The sequence below is a fragment of the Heterodontus francisci genome, chromosome 14 (genome assembly GCF_036365525.1).
Source record: "Heterodontus francisci isolate sHetFra1 chromosome 14, sHetFra1.hap1, whole genome shotgun sequence".
Taxonomy (NCBI): domain Eukaryota; kingdom Metazoa; phylum Chordata; class Chondrichthyes; order Heterodontiformes; family Heterodontidae; genus Heterodontus; species Heterodontus francisci.
The window spans coordinates 91,319,940-91,338,224 of NC_090384.1; the positions used below are offsets into that span (position 1 = coordinate 91,319,940).

At 42.2% G+C, this 18,285-nt stretch overlaps 1 protein-coding gene across 1 annotated transcript in view; it reads right to left on the bottom strand.

The window, feature by feature from the left end:
- dhcr7 (7-dehydrocholesterol reductase) overlaps positions 1-17,893 on the bottom strand; it is a 47,419-nt gene extending 29,526 nt beyond the window's left edge. Inside the window, exons 1-2 of the mRNA XM_068046528.1 lie at positions 17,812-17,893; positions 5,285-5,397 (exon numbers count right to left, since the gene is read on the bottom strand). Of these exons, the coding sequence (XP_067902629.1) occupies positions 5,285-5,391 (107 nt within the window). The 5' untranslated portion in view covers positions 5,392-5,397; positions 17,812-17,893. The remainder of the gene's footprint in view (positions 1-5,284; positions 5,398-17,811) is intronic.
- Positions 17,894-18,285: the final 392 nt, after the last annotated feature.

Genomic DNA, 18,285 nt, shown 5'->3' on the forward strand with positions numbered 1-18,285 from the left:
ATTTTCTACTCTCTTGCTGGAGTTCAAGGCCTGGGAGTGAGATGTGTATGCAGCTGTAGGACATGGGAAGAGGCCAGAGCCAGAAGGTAAAAGGGGCCTTTGGACTGCTGCATATTTTTCATAATGGTCTACAGGAGGCTGGGCCTGAGTTGGTGGATGCTTGGAATAAAAGAGTGCAGTGTTTCTATGCTGTCTGTTGGCAGGGAAGGTTTCACACGGGGATGTGGGGAGAGATAATAATCAAGAGGTGGAGAGAGATACTGGATTTAGGATGGTGAACTTCAACTACATTTGTGACTGTTGAGCAGATTAACATTTTTATGGATTACTTAGCTGATAAAGTTTTATATTAGTGATGGGTGAGGTAATGTGCTGGCCATTGAAAAGTAGTTGACATTTATTTATTTTCCCCGATAATCAGATCAATTTTTGCCTGCATGTTGCTTTTGGGACGTCACGCTGCAGAGATTTGATTGGTCAATGCTAATTACATGCTACAGTCCAATCAGTAACTACAATCATTCATATATTATTACAGAAGGAGGTAGGGTGGGGGGGGAACGAGTGGTAAAATTCAACTTTGGCAGGGTTGCAATATGGGCCATGGAAAGGACCATTTGGTGGGGTATATAACAGGTGGCTGATATATTACCATTTCTGGTATTGTGCCCTTGCCAAAGGTGAACTTCACTCAAAGGTTTTTAATGATAAAGACTATTGCATCAGTGTGGGTTAATTCACACAGGCTGGATGCAACCCTCCCCTCCCCCCCCCAACCAAATGTATAAATTACGTAGCAACAAGAACCACTGCTACAATCTGCTATTTACCTCTTGATAACTTTGACCATCAATAAGCATCCAGTCTCAGTGAACAGTTTAGATCTGTAAAGTCTACTCAAGTAAAACAAATCATATTCCGTTCACTGTGCACCCCCCCAACCAAAAAAATTACTTCATAAACATTCAGCTCCAAAGAACGTGTTACAACAAGGATGGAATGTGACTTCAGGGAGAGGCATCAGAGTAACATCAGCACAACCTGTAATGCCACAGAGATCAAAGGATGTTGAGAGGCAGGTCCTGCGATGCTGGTGTATTATGTTCTTTGCTCATCATTCTGCATAAAGTCACCAGCTGGCTTCATTTCTGCTGTTATATCCACAGCTCATACTTTAAAGCTAGACTCTCTGAGCAGCATTAGGTGACAGGGGACAATTTATTGCAAGATGATAAGAATGGACATCAGACAACTGCACACACAAATAAACTGGTCAGACACTTTCGAAGGAATTTAATGGGCACCACACACTGCCCCCGCCCACTCCCAGAGATTGGCTAGAAGGTGGGGGAGGGTCCATAGAATTGCGACAGGAGGCCACTTAAGGGCCTCTTCCCGCCACTGCTGGCCTTAAACCAGCAGCTGAGGGTACCTCCGCCATGCGGGGAGGTTGCCTAGTAAAACGTGGCAACCTCCCTGCAGGCTTGGCAGGGGGTCCTCCTCGATAGCCAATCTGTGGCCCAAGGAAGGCTCTCGGTGGTAAAGGCCACACTTCCGGTAATACCCCCCCAACTTCCCTCATTTCCCACCCTCTCCACCACCATCACCGGGGCCTGCTGGACTGGTCCCGGCGACCCCACCTCACTTACCTCCTCTTTGGGTCTCCAGCGTTGGGCCTGGTCCCAGTCCTCCTGTCGTACCAGCAGTGGCCTCCGCTCCTGGTGGTGCTGCTGATACTACTGAACTACCGGCCCTCTGATTGGCTGCAACTCTTTGAGCTGGGATCCCTGTCTTTCAAGGGACGGGGATCCCTGTGCTGGGTACTTAAGTGCCTGAGCGCTGTTGAATCGTGCCGGGGGGTGCGAGGGGAGGGGGACTCCGAAAGGCTGAGGTGGGGTTTCCCTTGCATTTTCCACGTGGTGCTGGGAGCCCTGCCAACATGACATATCCAGCCTTTATGTGCAGTTGTACTTTGTGGCAACGGATGTGAAGGCTTCTATCTCAGCAAAGGAGCAGAATAGGAACTTGAAGCACGTGAATAATTTTTGCTAATATTCAGATGTATTTGCTTAGTTTTGTCATGTGCAAGTTTTTAACCTGTTTTTTTCATTGCAGGCCATTGCAATTATCAACAAGTCCTCCCAGGTAATAAACCACCGGCCTAGACTTTACTTTGTTGCCCAAGATCCATCTGCACCGGTATTGTTATCAGTGCAGCTTCCACTTACATCTCACCATTGGGTTTGGAGAGTTAAAGTTATATTCCTGAGGGGGTCATTTCCTGACCTGTCTTTAGTTCTATTTACAATTCCGCTGTAGCCTTCCCAAAAAATGGACATCAGGATTACTGGAACAAACTCAGCAATAATATACTTGTGGGATACAACTCATTTTTGCTAAGTCAAGTAGAATCTCACAATGCCCATTCAAAGGATTCTTGAAATAAACACATTTGATTTGGGCGCAGAAATTTTTACTGCAGTGTTCAAAGAACTACAAAGCTTGGATAACTAGTCAAGTGCACATGAATGCACAAGTTATTTTCAACATTATGCAACTGAGTACATATATGCACATACACACACATACATACACATATATAGTGGGGCAGAGTTTCCATTTTTCAGTGCAATCAGGGTGAAATCTTTAAATTTAAATGAAGGGGACTTTTAAACCCAAATTACATTAAGTGTAAATTCAGTTTCCGTTATCTTTAACGAGGGGGGTGGGGGTGGTGGGAGGGAGGGGGGGTGGTGGTGTGCCTACAGCACAGCCTGTGGCAGAGCACTGAGTGACAGACTGTAACTTCAGGATTTCCATGCTAACCTGCACAAGCTCAACATCCTGAAGTTGCGGTCAATTTCAGAGGAACAATGATGGCCAACACTAACAGCTTACCATCAAACCAACACCGAACATCCCCCAGCAAAATCTAGCCCACTGCATATTGTAAAAAATGTAACTAACTAAGGAACTGACTAGTGTATACCAGTGAAACTAACAACTGGTTCAGTGTCAATTATTTAAAATCAGGTGGAGGACTAGACCCTTTTATTAAAAATGCCTATGTTTTGTGATAAACCTATCTTAGCTGCTTTCGTAAAACTGTGCCAGGTTACCACTCTTAATACATCATTTAATATTTTTGAATGCAAAGTAAAACAATAAATAATTACATGCTATCATGCTGACTAATTTCACTAGTTCATGGAAGAATTTATGTTTGCAATTATGCTAATACATTTTAGCAGAAACTTGAAACTGTAACCCAATTTGCACGCAATTTCCCAAAATGGAAATTTATCCTTATACAAGGTGGCAGATGAGTATAATTTTCTATTTCCTATGATCCTATAATGTGGGGAAGTGTGAGGCTACTCACTTTGGGCATAAGAATAGAAAAGCAGAATTTTTTTTTTAAAAGGCATGAAAGTTGTAAATGTTGATGTGCAGAGAGACTTGGGTGTACTTGTACAAGGAACTCAAAATGTTAGCATGCAGGTACAACAAGCAATTGGGAAAGCAAATGGCATGTTGGCCTTTATTGCAGTGCAAGAATAAAGAAATCTTGCTACAATTGTGCGGGGCTTTGGTGAGACCACACCTGGAATACTGTATGCAATTTCGGTCTCCATATTTAAGGAAGGATCACAAGTCATGGGAGTCAGTTGCCAGCGTTCGCCAGAGCTGGCGGGCAGTCATAAAGGCGGGGCTAAAGTCAAAGAGACTTAGCAGTTGGCAGGAAAAAAGATAAAAGCGCAAGGGGAGAGCCAACTGTGTAACAGCCCCGACAAACAAATTTTTCTGCAGCACCTGTGGCAGAGCCTGTCACTCTAGAATTGGCCTTTATAGTCACTCCAGGCGCTGCTCCACACACCACTGACCACCTCCAGGCGCTTACCCATTGTCTCTCGAGATAAGGAGGCCAAAGAAGATACTTACATTGGAGGCAGTAGAGCAAAGGTTCACTAGATTGGCCCCTGGGATGAGAGTGTTAAAGAGTCATACAGTTGTCCTATGATGAGAGGTTAAGTGAATTTTCTGGAGTTAGAAGAATGAGAGGTGATCTCATTGAAACATTCAAGATTATGAAGGGGCTTGACAGGGTAGATTATGAGACGTTCTTTCCTTTGGCTGGGGAATCTAGAACAAGGGGGCACAGTCTCAGGATAAGGGGCTGATCATTTAGGGCTGGGATGAGAAAAAATTTCTTCACTCAAAGGGTTGTAAATCTTTGGAATTCCCTACCCCAGAGGGTTGTGGATGCTCTGTCATTGAATACATTTAAGGCTGAGATAGACAGATTTTTGGTTCCTCAGGGAATCAAGGGAAATGGGGAGTGGTGGGTAAGTGGAGTTGAAGCCTAAGGTCAGCCATGATCATACTGAATGGTGGAGCAGGCTTGATGAGTTGTGTGGTCTACTCATGCTCCTATTTTTTATGTTCTCATGCTATACTTAGAGGGACTGGAATTTATGCAATGATATACCAATTAAATCTACCAGCAGAATCTGGTAGTAGAACGCACGAAGCCTGTTCACCCATCATCCTTGTGCTTCCTGACCTACATTGGGTAACATCTCAATTTTAAAATTCTCATCCTTGTTTTCAAATTCTAGCATCGCCTTGCCATGCCTATCTCTGTAACCTCCTGCAGCCCTACAACCCTCAGAGATCACTTCACTCCTCTAATTCTGGTTTCTGGCCCATCCCTGATTTTCATCACCCCACCCTTGGTGACTGTGCCTCAGCTGCCTGGGGCTTAAATTCTGGAATTCCCTCCCTAAACCTCGCCACTTGTCTCTCTCTCTCCTCCTTTTAGATTCTCCTTGAAACTTTGCTCTTTGTCCTAATGTCTCCTTATGTAGCTCTGTGTCAAATTTTGATAATTCTCCAGTGAAGGCCTTGGGAGGTTTTACCACATTCAAAGCGTTCATATAAATACAAGTGGATTTTGTTGTTGATGTAAGGATCAAGAGGATATGAGACTCAGATCCTGTTGTCCGAAGTAATTTGAACAGATATGCAGGTTTTCTTTCAATTGTACATTTTCCAAAGTAAGAAAATGAAGAGGAAAATAGATGGATAATTAGAAGAAAAAGTTGCACTTAAATGGTTCCTTATAGCATCTCTCAAAGTACTTCACTAGGAATGAATTAATTAGAAATTCAGTTATTGTTTTACACGGGTAAATAGATATAGTATAAATCGCACATTTCCCACCAACCCGTAATGGTGTTGTGAAGTCCTATTGCATGTTTGTCCATTATATTAATTTTCTTACCATGCTCTGCCCCATTGCCCCAGTTGTTCCTTCGCTCTTGGACCAACTCCATTTGCAGGATTCTTGCTTTGCCTTTTTACAGCTCCCGAGGACTGTGTGGAAGTCATGGCAGTCTATTACAAAAAGATAGACAGCTAAGGGTTTGTTTATGTGCAAATAAAAGCATAGTTATTATTCACAACAACACTGGCATTGCTGTAGTACAAGTCGGCTACTGTGGTTGTCAATTTTGGTTATCATCTGACAGGAGACTTTAGGGGACGACAATCTTCAAGTAACCAGATAAGCAGAGTTACTCAATTGAAACCCAATGCTTAATTTTATTCATGCTACTAATTCTAAAAATCAGAAGGTTTCAGCATTTCCACAATAACTGGATCAGCATAAGTATTGAGGCTATACCCATTTCTAGAAGGATATTTATGCTGCCTTTATGCAGCTATGAGTAGATACCCCCAAGCTCCGGTACAGGTTTCTGCAATTACTGCCAATTTTTTTTATATTCGTTCATGAGATGTGGGCGACGCTGGCTAGGCCAGCATTTATTGCCCATCCCTGATTGCCCTTGAACTGAATGGCTCAATACACCATCTCAGAGGGCATTTGAGAGTTAACCACATTGCTGTGGATCTGGAGTTATGTGTAAGCCAGACCAGGTAAGGATGACAGATTCCTTCCCTAAAGGACATGAGTAAACCAGATGGGTTTTTACAACCATCGACAATGTTTTCATGGTCACCATTAGACTAGCTTTTTTTAAATTCCAGATTTTTTATTAATTGAATTCAATTTTTACCATCTGCCTTGGCGTGATCTGTTCTACCCAGGGTGTTATCTGATGGCAGTTCTGCTGGCTTCTCATTTTACAATGGAGTCAACACAACATCCTATAATCCAATACAATCAAATATCATAGCTTGCATAACCACTGTCAGCGATAGCACTCTCACTCTCACCTAGGAGTCAGAAGGTTGTGGGCTCAGGCCCCACTCCAGGACTTGAAAACAAAAATCTAGGCTGACACTCCAATGTAGTACTGAGGCTGTGCTGTTGCTCAGATGCGATATTAAACTGTGGCCCATTTCAGCTGAATGTAAAAGATCCCCTGGCACTTTCGGAGAAGAGCAGAAGAGCAGGGGAGTTATACCTGGTGTCCTGGCCAATATTTATCCCTCAATCAGTATCACAAAAAACGATTCTCTGGTCATTATCACATTGCAGTTTGTAGGAGCTTCCTGTGTGCAAATCAGCTGCTGCATTTCCTACATTGCAACAGTATTTAATTAGTATTTAATTGGCTGTAAAGTGTTTAGGGACGTCCTGTAGTCATGAAAGGTGATATATAAAGGCAAGTCCTTCTTTTTCCTTTATAACGATCTTGGTGCACAGTGGGTCTGGAACCTGGGTTCAAATAGCACCACTTAGTGCTCTTTCTAGGTTTAACACTGGCACAGTAATGGCCTGTGGCTGAGGCTAGGTAGAGAGTATTCAACTCCACATCTGGCTGTGCTATACCTAACTTCTGTCACAAAATACCTTTGATCACATGATCATCAGGTAGTTGCCCACAGATAATGTCCTCAAGGCTCTGTGGGAAAAGGTGATGGTGGATCCTATCGATTGTCAAATTCATTTGGCGGAATGCCTTATCGCTTGTACTTTCAAACAAGCACTCAGACGTAGCTTGGCTGGTGACGAGAAGGGCCCTCCCCATTAGATCCTTCCTGCACGCCTGGAGTCACACCGCCTCCACTCGCTGTTCTCGAGGTGGGGAACAGACTGTCGCCCATCTCCTTCTGGAATGTGCCTTCGCAAAACAAGTCTGGAAAGAGGTGCATTGGTTTTTGTCGAGGTTCATCCCGAGCATCTCCGTAATGTAGGACTAAGTGCTCTATGGGCTGTTCCCAGGGACACACACCGAGATAAACATCAACTGCTGGAGGACCATCAACTTGGTGAAAGACACTCTTTAGTATGTCCGAAACTTGCTGGTCTTCCAGTGCAAAGAGCTGTTGATGACTGAGTGTTGCAGACTGGCACATTCCAATGTCCAGGACTACGTGCTGTATCTTTCAATACAGTACATGAGGTGCCTCACTATGCTTGCCATTACAGGTTATATTCACAATATACATTTACATTTCACGTCAAACATTCTCTAGTGCATCCAACCCCTTGGTATACTATGACAGGAGGACCTGAAACAGTGGTTTTTCCTCATTGAGCCTATGAGGTGGCTGCCCCAAGCTTTAGCACGTCTCTTAATATATAGTCCTGGACCTTGGAATGTGCCAGTCTGCAACAGTCAGTCGTGGACAATTCTTTGCACTGGATGACACTGTTCCAGATACACAAGGTATCAAAAAGGCAATGGCCCGAGTCACTGCTGGTGAGCCAATGAATTTATAACCTCTCAGTGGCTCACTCACTCACAGATCAGCCACCTCTCTACAGAAAGGGTGTTTACAGGCAGTTAACAAAGAGCTGATGCTGTGGACCACTTATCAGCTGATTTTGCATCAGCAATGGAGCAATTTATTCTTTGGGAGGGGAAGGGTGGCAGAATATTTGTCAATTAAGAAAAACTAATGAAATTCAAGTGTTTCTGCTTCTGTGTAGTTGTTGATATTTTGTAGTTTCTTGTTTCCCCCGGTAGCTTATCCTTTCTTCCCAAGCCATTGAACTGTTTAAGTTACTGTAGGAAGCTTCAGTTAACAGCCCAGTCTAGAACACAAACCCTGTAATCGTTTAATATAAAATAAAAACAGAAAGTGCTGGAAATATTCAGCAGGTCTGGCAGCATCTGTGGAGACATAAACAGAGTTAACATTTTAGGTCTGGGACAGAAATTGGAAATGTAATAGGCTTTGCGCAAGTAAAAGCGCGGGGTGGGGTGCGGAGTGAAGAAGAACAAAAGGGTCGGTGTGTGATAGGGTGGCGAGTAAGAAAGATTAAATGCCAGAGATGTCATGGAACAAAAGGCAAAGCGAGTGTTAATAGTAGTAAAAGACAAAGCATGAGGGCAGAGAGAGTGTTGATGGCGGAATAACGAACAACTCTGTTCAAAAGCAAAACCATGAAATAATAAGTTTAGGACAGGCACGTAGTTAAAAATAAAATAAATAAATAATAAAACATTTTTTTCATGCTCTGAAGTTGCTAAACTTAATGTTGAGTCCAGAAGGCTGTAAAGTGCCAAATCATAAGATGAGGTGTTGTTGCTCAAGCTTACGTTGAGCTTCATTGGAATACTGTAGTAGGCCAAGGATAGAAATGTAGGCATGAGATCTGAGTGGTGAATTAAACCGGTAAGCGATCAGAAGCTCGGGGTTCTGGTTGCAGACTGAGCGGAGGCATTCCGCAAAGCGGTCACCCAATCTGCATTTGGTCATTGTAATCATTTGTGGGTTTGGGCCACCTACAATTCTCCGCTCACTGCTTTGTGATTAAACCTGTGTCTTCACTGATCAGGACTGTTTAGAAAAGATAAGTATTTCAAAAGGAAACATCCAATGAGGACAAAGCACTTACTTAATACTTCTTCTTTTCTTTCTTTTGGGCCTCCTTATCTCGAGAGACAATGGATACGCGCCTGGAGGTGGTCAGTGGTTTGTGAAGCAGCGCCTGGAGTGGCTATAAAGGCCAATTCTGGAGTGACAGGCTCTTCCACAGGTGCTGCAGAGAAATTTGTTTGTTGGGGCTGTTGCACAGTTGGCTCTCCCCTTGCGCCTCTGTCTTTTTTCCTGCCAACTACTAAGTCTCTTCGACTCGCCACAATTTAGCCCTGTCTTTATGGCTGCCCGCCAGCTCTGGCGAATGCTGGCAACTGACTCCCACGACTTGTGATCAATGTCACACGATTTCATGTCACGTTTGCAGACGTCTTTATAACGGAGACATGGACGGCCGGTGGGTCTGATACCAGTGGCGAGCTCGCTGTACAATGTGTCTTTGGGGATCCTGCCATCTTCCATGCGGCTCACATGGCTCATACTTAATACTATACATAGCAAATCTCGTGTTTCTTCTGATTGCAACAGACCATATCATTATCACCTATTTAAACTGCTTTGGAACAGGAGGCACTCTCTCTGTTATGACACATTACATATGCTTAAGAATTGGCCCCAAGCAGGGACAAAAGGAAGGGGTGTGGTGATATGAGCTGTGAAATAGTTTACAATTAAAATAAGGAAACTTTATCTACAAAGAGGCTGTTAATGGGATTTTTTTTGTATTCCATTTTATTCACATCGACAGCGTAAGGCAGGGGTTGACAAGCGTGGCTGCAGAAACACATGCGGCTCTTTAACATCTCATTTGCAGCTCCCAACCTTTTCCAGTTGGATTGCATTATGAAAAAAGCCTAAAATATCAAGTCAAGAAAAGTAAGAGCCGTGTTTTTATTGTGGGGATAAAAGGCTAATCATTATGCTGCACTTTATGGTTGCAAATGTTTATTTTAATGAGAAACAACATCGCTCTCTAAATAAACCTGTTTGAGTAGAGTGGTATAGCTACACCATGGTTATAGATAATGCCTTTGATTTGAGGAACAGTTTTTACTGTTGCGACCATTATTGTTTCTAATATAGTTGAGATGATAAATTATTCTGAATGTGCTATTGGAAGCTTTTTTTAATCACGAGAATGAATAGCTGAAAAAATTGTCTTAATTCTATGCATCTTACATTAAGGTATGTTTTAAAGATGACTTTACTGACAAAATTATAATTAAAAAATTCCATTTATTACAAGATCTGTTGTAAAAACACAAAGACAAAAACCATTCTTTCAGTCTTATATGTAAATTTCTTATTTTTTATTTAAAGTGGAAACATGCCGTTTTCCATGAAATTAGTACAGTTCCCCATTTTTACATTTTCTTTTTGAATGTGCTTATGCATAATTCATGTAAATTGACACATTAAAAACCTGAACATGCAGCTATTGGAGATACAAAGAAAAATATTTTAAAAATGCAACTAACATCAAAAAATGTGATAATTCAGAGTTAGGTCTATTTTCTTTCTATTGATATATAAATTCGATACATGTATATTATTTATTATATATGCACATTATGTATTCTACCAGAGATTCTTGGCAATTTGCCATGTATTTGGTTTAGAAATGCCGAATTGTCGTCTTGCGGCTCCCTATCACTTTTATTTTAGGCAAAATTTTCAAAAAATGTTCTTCGAGTTAAAAAGGTTGCCAACCCCATGGCCTAAGATGTCCTTCACCTTATTTAAGACGTACCATTGCACTTTACCATAATTCATTTGGCAATGTGTTTATACTGACACGAAACAGCAGGCAAGGTGTGCAAAGTCTATGATATCAGCATGTTACAACAGTGACTACACAACAACTTATGTTTATATATTGCCTTTAACATAATAAAACATTCCAAGATACTTCGCATTATAAAACAAAATAGGATACTTCAAAAGTACTTCATTGGCTGTAAAACGCATGGAAAAGGCGCTATATAAGGATGTTCTTGCTATACAGGGAGCGCAGCGAAGGTTTACCAGACTGATTCCTGGGATGGCGGGACTGACGTATGAGGAGAGATTGAGTTGGTTAGGATTATATTCGCTGGAGTTCAGAAGAGTGAGGGGGGATCTCATAGAAACCTATAAAATTCGAACAGGACTTGACAGGGTAGATGCAGGAAGGATGTTCCCGATGGTGGGGGAGTCCAGAACCAGGGGTCATTGTCTAAGGATACAGGGTAAACCTTTCACGACCGAGATGAGGAGAAATTTCTTCACCCAGAGAGTGGTGAGCCTGTGGAATTCACTACCACAGAAAGCAGTTGAGGCCAAAACATTGTATGTTTTCAAGAAGGAGTTAGATATAGCTCTTGGGGTGAAAGGGATCAAAGGATATGGGGGGGAAAGTGGGAACAGGCTACTGAGTTGGATGATCAACCATGATCATAATGAATGGCGGAGCAGGCTCGAAGGGCCGAATGGCCTACTCGTGCTCCTACTTTCTATGTTTCTATAAATGTATGTTTGCTCATTTGCAACTGGTATAAAAGCTACTACTATCAGTAGTATGTGGTGAGGACTGAAAGCTAGTTGTTGCCATATAGTTGTTATTTGGTTATCGTTTGGCTGAAGTGCTGACTCAAAAGAAACTTGCACTCTTGGTAATTTCCACCCAACTATACTTGTATCAGCCAGGTTATCAATGTGGCACACCTTCCTTCCATCAAACTACCCAACAGTGCTGTCCGTCATCATGCACCATGTGCACGAATACGATAATTATGCAGAGGGCTGTTGCTTTGCAAATGCCAATTTAAAGACAGTAGAGATTTTACAGCCAGGTCTGTTACTGTCTCAGTACCACTTTTCCCAGCACATATAATGAGTGGAACAAAAGCACACATGACCTGAGTCACTCCGCATAGGACCTGACATATAGATGCAGCATCAACAACATCAAAACATGCACAAACATGAACAATGAGTTGCTTCTAATGAAAGCAAGCATGCAACTGGGCAGATAACAATATCTCCTCGTTAATAAATAACATTACAGCTTAAGAACTGTAGCTAGATATGCCACAGGAGATAGTACGATTTAAGTCCAATCACATGTCTCATTAGTGTTTATCGGCATCAGTGCAGAGAGTAAAAATGCTTTAGTCACAACTCTAATGGGTAACACCATAATTGCCACTCAAACAATTACTTCCTGATGGGGCTGCCTACGCCTCCTATTGGGCAGTATTCCTCCAACCTATCTTGACTGTGGAACCTCCTCAAGATAACTTGAACACTGAAATGAAATTTACTCTGCTTGAAATACCACAGTACATGTTTGAGCTTGTTTACTTTCTCAAGTTGGTTCTCTCCATAAACCTGATACACAAGAGAGTGTGGGAAAATGGCGCACTGACACGGAACACAAAAGTCCGAGTGTATCAGGCCTGTGTCCTCAGTACCTTGCTCTACGGCAGCGAGGCCTGGACAACGTATGCCAGCCAAGAGCGACGTCTCAATTCATTCCATCTTCGCTGCCTTCGGAGAATACTTGGCATCAGGTGGCAGGACTATATCTCCAACACAGAAGTCCTTGAAGCGGCCAACACCCCCAGCTTATACACACTACTGAGTCAGCGGCGCTTGAGATGGCTTGGCCATGTGAGCCGCATGGAAGATGGCAGGATCCCCAAAGACACATTGTACAGCGAGCTCGCCACTGGTATCAGACCCACCGGCCGTCCATGTCTCCGTTATAAAGACGTCTGCAAACGCGACATGAAATTGTGTGACATTGATCACAAGTCGTGGGAGTCAGTTGCCAGCATTCGCCAGAGCTGGCGGGCAGCCATAAAGACAGGGCTAAATTGTGGCGAGTCGAAGAGACTTAGTAGTTGGCAGGAAAAAAGACAGAGGCGCAAGGGGAGAGCCAACTGTGCAACAGCCCCAACAAACAAATTTCTCTGCAGCACCTGTGGAAGAGCCTGTCACTCCAGAATTGGCCTGTATAGCCACTCCAGGCGCTGCTTCACAAACCACTGACCACCTCCAGGCGCGTATCCATTGTCTCTCGAGATAAGGAGGCCCAAAAGAAGAAAGAAAAAAGAAGAAAGAAACTTTCTCAAGTTGGTTCTCTCCATAAACCTGATACACAATGCTCTATCATCGAGTCCACCAATCTGCCACGTCTTGTGAAGAAGGAAACCAACTGTAGATGAAGCATCAAAAAACTTAAGTGTTGAGTGGAAACATCTCCCGGACTCTCAAAACATAAATAGGCTGTATTTTACCAGCCCCTCGATGCCGCGAGTCGTGACGGCGACAGGGGGGGGGGGGGGGAGTAAAATTCAAAGGGGAGAGGCCTGCCTCAACTCGCGACGTCGCAATGGCTTTCCATAGATGTTTCGCCATCATTTCGGCATTGCATAAAACATCATGTTGCATGAAGTATATGATTGTTTGTTGAGTATCACCTCAAAACATGCAGCCACATTCTTTAACAGGTTTTTTCAAAAATGATGTTAATTTATACAGCATTAACAATAACAACATGCATTTATATAGCCCTACTAACATAGTAAAATGTCCCAAGGCATTTCATAATAACATTATCACACAAAGTTTGACACCAAACCACATAAGGAGATATTAGGACAGTTGATTAATAGCTTTATTAAAGCGGTAGGTTTTAAGGGGCATCTTAAAGAAGTGACTTAACTTCCTTTTTATTTGTTCTTAGGATGTGTGTTATTGCCTATCCCTAATTGCCCTCACCTCCCCTGAAAGACATCAATGAACCAGATGGGTTTTTATGCCAATCCAGAAGCTTCATGATCATAATTAATGAGACTAGCTTTGTATTCCATATTTATTAATTAATTGAAGTTAAATTTTAACTCATGTTTCTGGAGCATTAATCCAGGCTTCTGCATTATGAATCTAGTAACATTGGCACTATGTGGGGCACAGTCTCAGGATAAGGGGCTGATCATTCAGGAACGAGGAGAAATTACTACACTCAAAGGGTTGTGAATCTTTGGAATTCTCTCCCCAGGGGGTTGTGGATGCTCCATCATTGAATACATTTAAGGCTGTGATGGATAGATTTTTGGTCTCGCAGGGAATCAAGGGATAAGCGAAGTGGGTAGGAAAGTGGAATTGAAGGCCAAGATCAGCCATGATCGTATTGAATGGCGGAGCAGGCTCGATGAGCCATATGGTCTACTCCTGCTCCTATTTCTTGTGTTCTTGTGCCACCGTCCCCTAATATGTTAGGAGTAATATTTCAAATGTCCACTGTTCCTTAGAGAAAAAAAATTCTTCAAAGCTCTCTTCATGAACTTCTACTCTCTACAAATTGGTACTGGCATTAGCACATGCTTCTTGTTCAGCAACCAGATGCAAAATTAAATAACCGATATACAACTATGTTCTTCAGAACTCCTAAGTTTTAAAAAAAACACTATCTTTTTCTCATGTAAGTAAAAGTAATTCTTTGAATCTTACATACTTTGAGCCCTAAATTAGGGAAAAATACTTGCAACTCTTCAATGAACCTTCCCAAAAGCTTCGATATACTTTTGATGGTAGGGTGCTCAAACACCCTCATAATATTGTAAAGGTGGTCTCACCAATGATACAAGGTAACTTGCTTCAAGTTATAAGCCCAAACTTTGCAGTAATAGTAACAGCGATACTGTCAGCATTCACTGTTATTGCTCTTTGAAACTGACAGTGACTTCTGGAGTCTGCACATGTGCAATTAAACCAGGAAATCCAAAAGTTGCTGTCAGTAATTCTATGCTTCTCCAGAGGATGCACTGTTGTGGTATCCCCAGATTGCATACAATTAGAAATAATTGAACTAACGAAAAGTTCCACTCTTATTGTTGCTATAAAACCCCTGAAAAAGTTACACCTTGTTGAATGAGGTGTAGCTGGGTTTTTAATGGTGTATGAAGTTTTTAATTACTGCTAAATAGCCTCACAGGCCTTGGAAGAATAATTTTACATTTGTTGAATGTCAAATTTTTCCATTATGATAAGAAATTCCACGTATTTTCAATTTTTTTAAAGCTTCACTGCTGACTGCAAAATCTGGGTCATAATTAAATCTCCTTAAGATGCACCTTTGTGCTTGATTAGCTTTGTTGATAGTAGCTTCATATTGATTGTAAACTTCTTGTAGCTTCATATTGACTGTAAACTTCTAGTCACCAATCATAGCCAAATCCTATTCCACCTTTTCAAATGGACATCCTTCACTGTGGACACATTTACACATTTCACAATTCCTGTTCCAATACATTGCTTCCATACCTGCTTAATTTGTCCACAGCCCTTTAAAATGCTTTTAAAATCTGTCATATTTATTCATTACTATGGGGAAAGGGTAGGGGAGTGAGACTAACTGAACTGCTCCTGCAGAGAGCCAGCACAGACACAAAGGGTCGAATGGCCTCTTTCTGTGTTGTAAGCATTCTATGATTGTATGACTATCTGTCCACAAAGTTTGGCACCATCAGAAAAATTTATTATATTGTTTTAGAGATAGTACGAATAGCAAAGGATTCAGTAGACTCTGGAAGAACATTATAGCTCTCTGACCCCAGACAGATGTCACGCACATCGGAGGTGCGATGATACAAACTATGGACTAACTCTGAAGAGTTATGAAAAACTGACTTTGTCTTTTAAAAATTAACCTTTATTTTTAAAAATGAACAATGGTCCAAAATGGCTGCCGAAGAAAAAAAATTGGCCTTTGTGTATTCAAACTGTCTGACAAAGACAAAGGACAAATCTAAGAGATCTCAACTGCACCTCATCCTAAAACATTCCGCAATTGAATGTCTTCTTCTGAAAAAAAGGTGTGATGCAGCCACATCTTGGGCCATTGTGTGATCACCATGGAAAAAAGATCAGAACATCTCCTATCAGGAGGTGAGAAGTAAGACAACTTTACATTAAAAAAGACAGCCTAAAGAGAGACAGCGACAGAGAGAGAGAGAATCAACGACCAGCAGCTTGTTTTCTAGCAAGCCAGAAGGCCCTGCTGTAGAATCCTACATCCACTCTAGACAGCAGCGAACTAGAAGTGATCCACTGTCTTCAACTGAACTTTCAATCAAGAGAGAAATCTACAATCATCTCAGGCCTGCTCCCATAGAGAACTTGATTTCCAAGAGAATTCAACAGGTTTATCGTGATCTGCCCCCCCACTAAAAATCACTTTTCCTTTTCTCCCTGTCTATCGGTCTCTTCTCGTGCGTGTGTGTATGAGCGAATGCATGAGTGGCTGCGGATGCGACAATTTCGGGATAAGGCATATTGATAAATAAACAATTGATTTTCTGTATTTTTAAAACCTACAAGAAAACCTGACGCTGTCTGTTTATTTGAAAAATAAAATACCAAGGGGTTAAACCCTAGTAAAAAAACACTTGCTGTAGTCAGGTGGGGAGCTGAACAGTGGGAACCATCAATGTCACACCTTGTGGCCGTAACACAGAGCTTTGAGCATCATGTCCTGTCTTCTACTGCCAAACGGGTTTTCAATTCAACTAGCTAACTTGTAATTAATGTCAAGGCCATTAGACTTCTTTAGCAACCTATGTTGCTTGATCAGACATTTTCTGGAAATCATAGTCATATATCTATCCATTATTCAGATCTGGTCCACTGATTTGAGTTGAGTTATCGCCTCAGAAATTCCACTAGTCCCATCACGACTTACTGCTTCTAATACTATTGGTAATACTCCTTACAGCTTCTGTACAACTTGGAGTGCATTTACATTTCAACCTTACTGTCACTCTAGTGCTGAAACTCCTGCTGAAGTTAGTGCGTCAATTTGGAATCAGAGCCTAATCTCATTTTAGAACAAAGCTGAGTGAGCCTCCAATGAAGTGTATTGCCACTGTGGTGTCAAACCTGATGTGAAAAGTGCCCATGGGTCCTTAGAGTCTCCAGGATGGTTTTTTTTTTAACCTTTCTGTAATTAATTTTAAATGTCTTGATGATGTGGGTTGCAGTTCTGTGCATGATGCAAGTTTCCCGAAGCAGCACAACTGAACTTTCAGTCAAGCTGCATAAATGTGTTACACCACAGCTTGGCAGTAACCCAAACTGAGCTTCAGCTTTGAGGCTGGTTTATATAACAACAGTAACATTGGTGCAGTTTCTGCCAATTCTGGAGCGAAGCATTCTCATTCCAAAGTCAGGACCTGAGCATCAGGGTGAAATTAAACTCGGACCACAGTCCCAGTATACATACAGCCTTAGATAAACAATAAAAGCACCCAGTCAAATGTTCTGAAGCATGATCCCATCTATTGGTTCACCTACACACAGCAAACATATTCCTTAAGGGACCTTCAATATTTGCTCTTTAGCAATGAACCTATTCTTAGCATGATTGAAAGCAATTTATTCGGATCTCTATATGCTGTAATCTGCAGTCCAACTTTCTGTTGGTTTCACTGAACTTTTGACATGCTTTCTTCACCACATTTGTTCCTTTTCAAAAAAAAACAAATCTGGTTTACATTTTAGGTTAACCATATTTGTCATTGCAGTTTTAGTCTCGGTGCTCACATAATCTTTGATTTTTAAAAAATTGTCTAAGCAGAGGGAGAGGGAAGACTGTGAGATACGACAGTGATGAAACAGCTACCTTTAGACACTGCATATCTATCAGTGCAGACTCAGCTTTAGGTACAAGTATCAGTCCCTGGATCGAGGTCAGGAGGGCGGAGTGCATCATCTGGCAGTATAACTCTCGTCCCACAGAGCGAGGGCCGCGCCTCTTTATTCCGCTGCAAAGCCAGACCCATGGGAATAAAGGGTTAAATCCCACTGGCAAGGCGAAGCTGCCTGGCATTGAAATACGTCCCCACCGCTGACTTGATTTTTCGCGATACGTAGGAGAACCGTTAAAAAAAAAAGCCAAATTCTTGGGTTTAACTGCAAGAAAGGAAAACGATCTAAAAAAAACTGCAGAAGCGCGTTTTGTTGCATCCTTACCCCGAATCTCTGAGAACTTGCTCTCGGGAAGATCCTCGCAATCCACTGAGCTGCCGGTCAGAGCTGTCAGCACCTGTCAATCATCAGCCGGGCGCTTTCATGAATGGCACGCCTTGCACAACCAGACTCTCCAATTAAAACTCACCATTCCTCTGATCTCACGAAGGGAGGGGCGAGTCTTTGACAGCGATTGGTCCAAGCGCCTCAAACCATTCTATAGTTCGATTTGGGGGGGGGGGGGGGGGGTGACAGGTAGTAACCATGACAACTGGGCAGCCTTCACCTCAGCCAGGATGAAGAGACAATGATCGAACAACATTGTGCAATTGTAACTGTTCAGCAAGAATACAGGGTAGTATTCATTCCTTTCCTTTTGAAGCACTCACTGAACTGGCTTTAAAAGAACAAAGCCTTGTCTTCCTGACAATAGCTGATTCACTGCACCAGAGTATGCTGACAATATTTTCAGCTGGG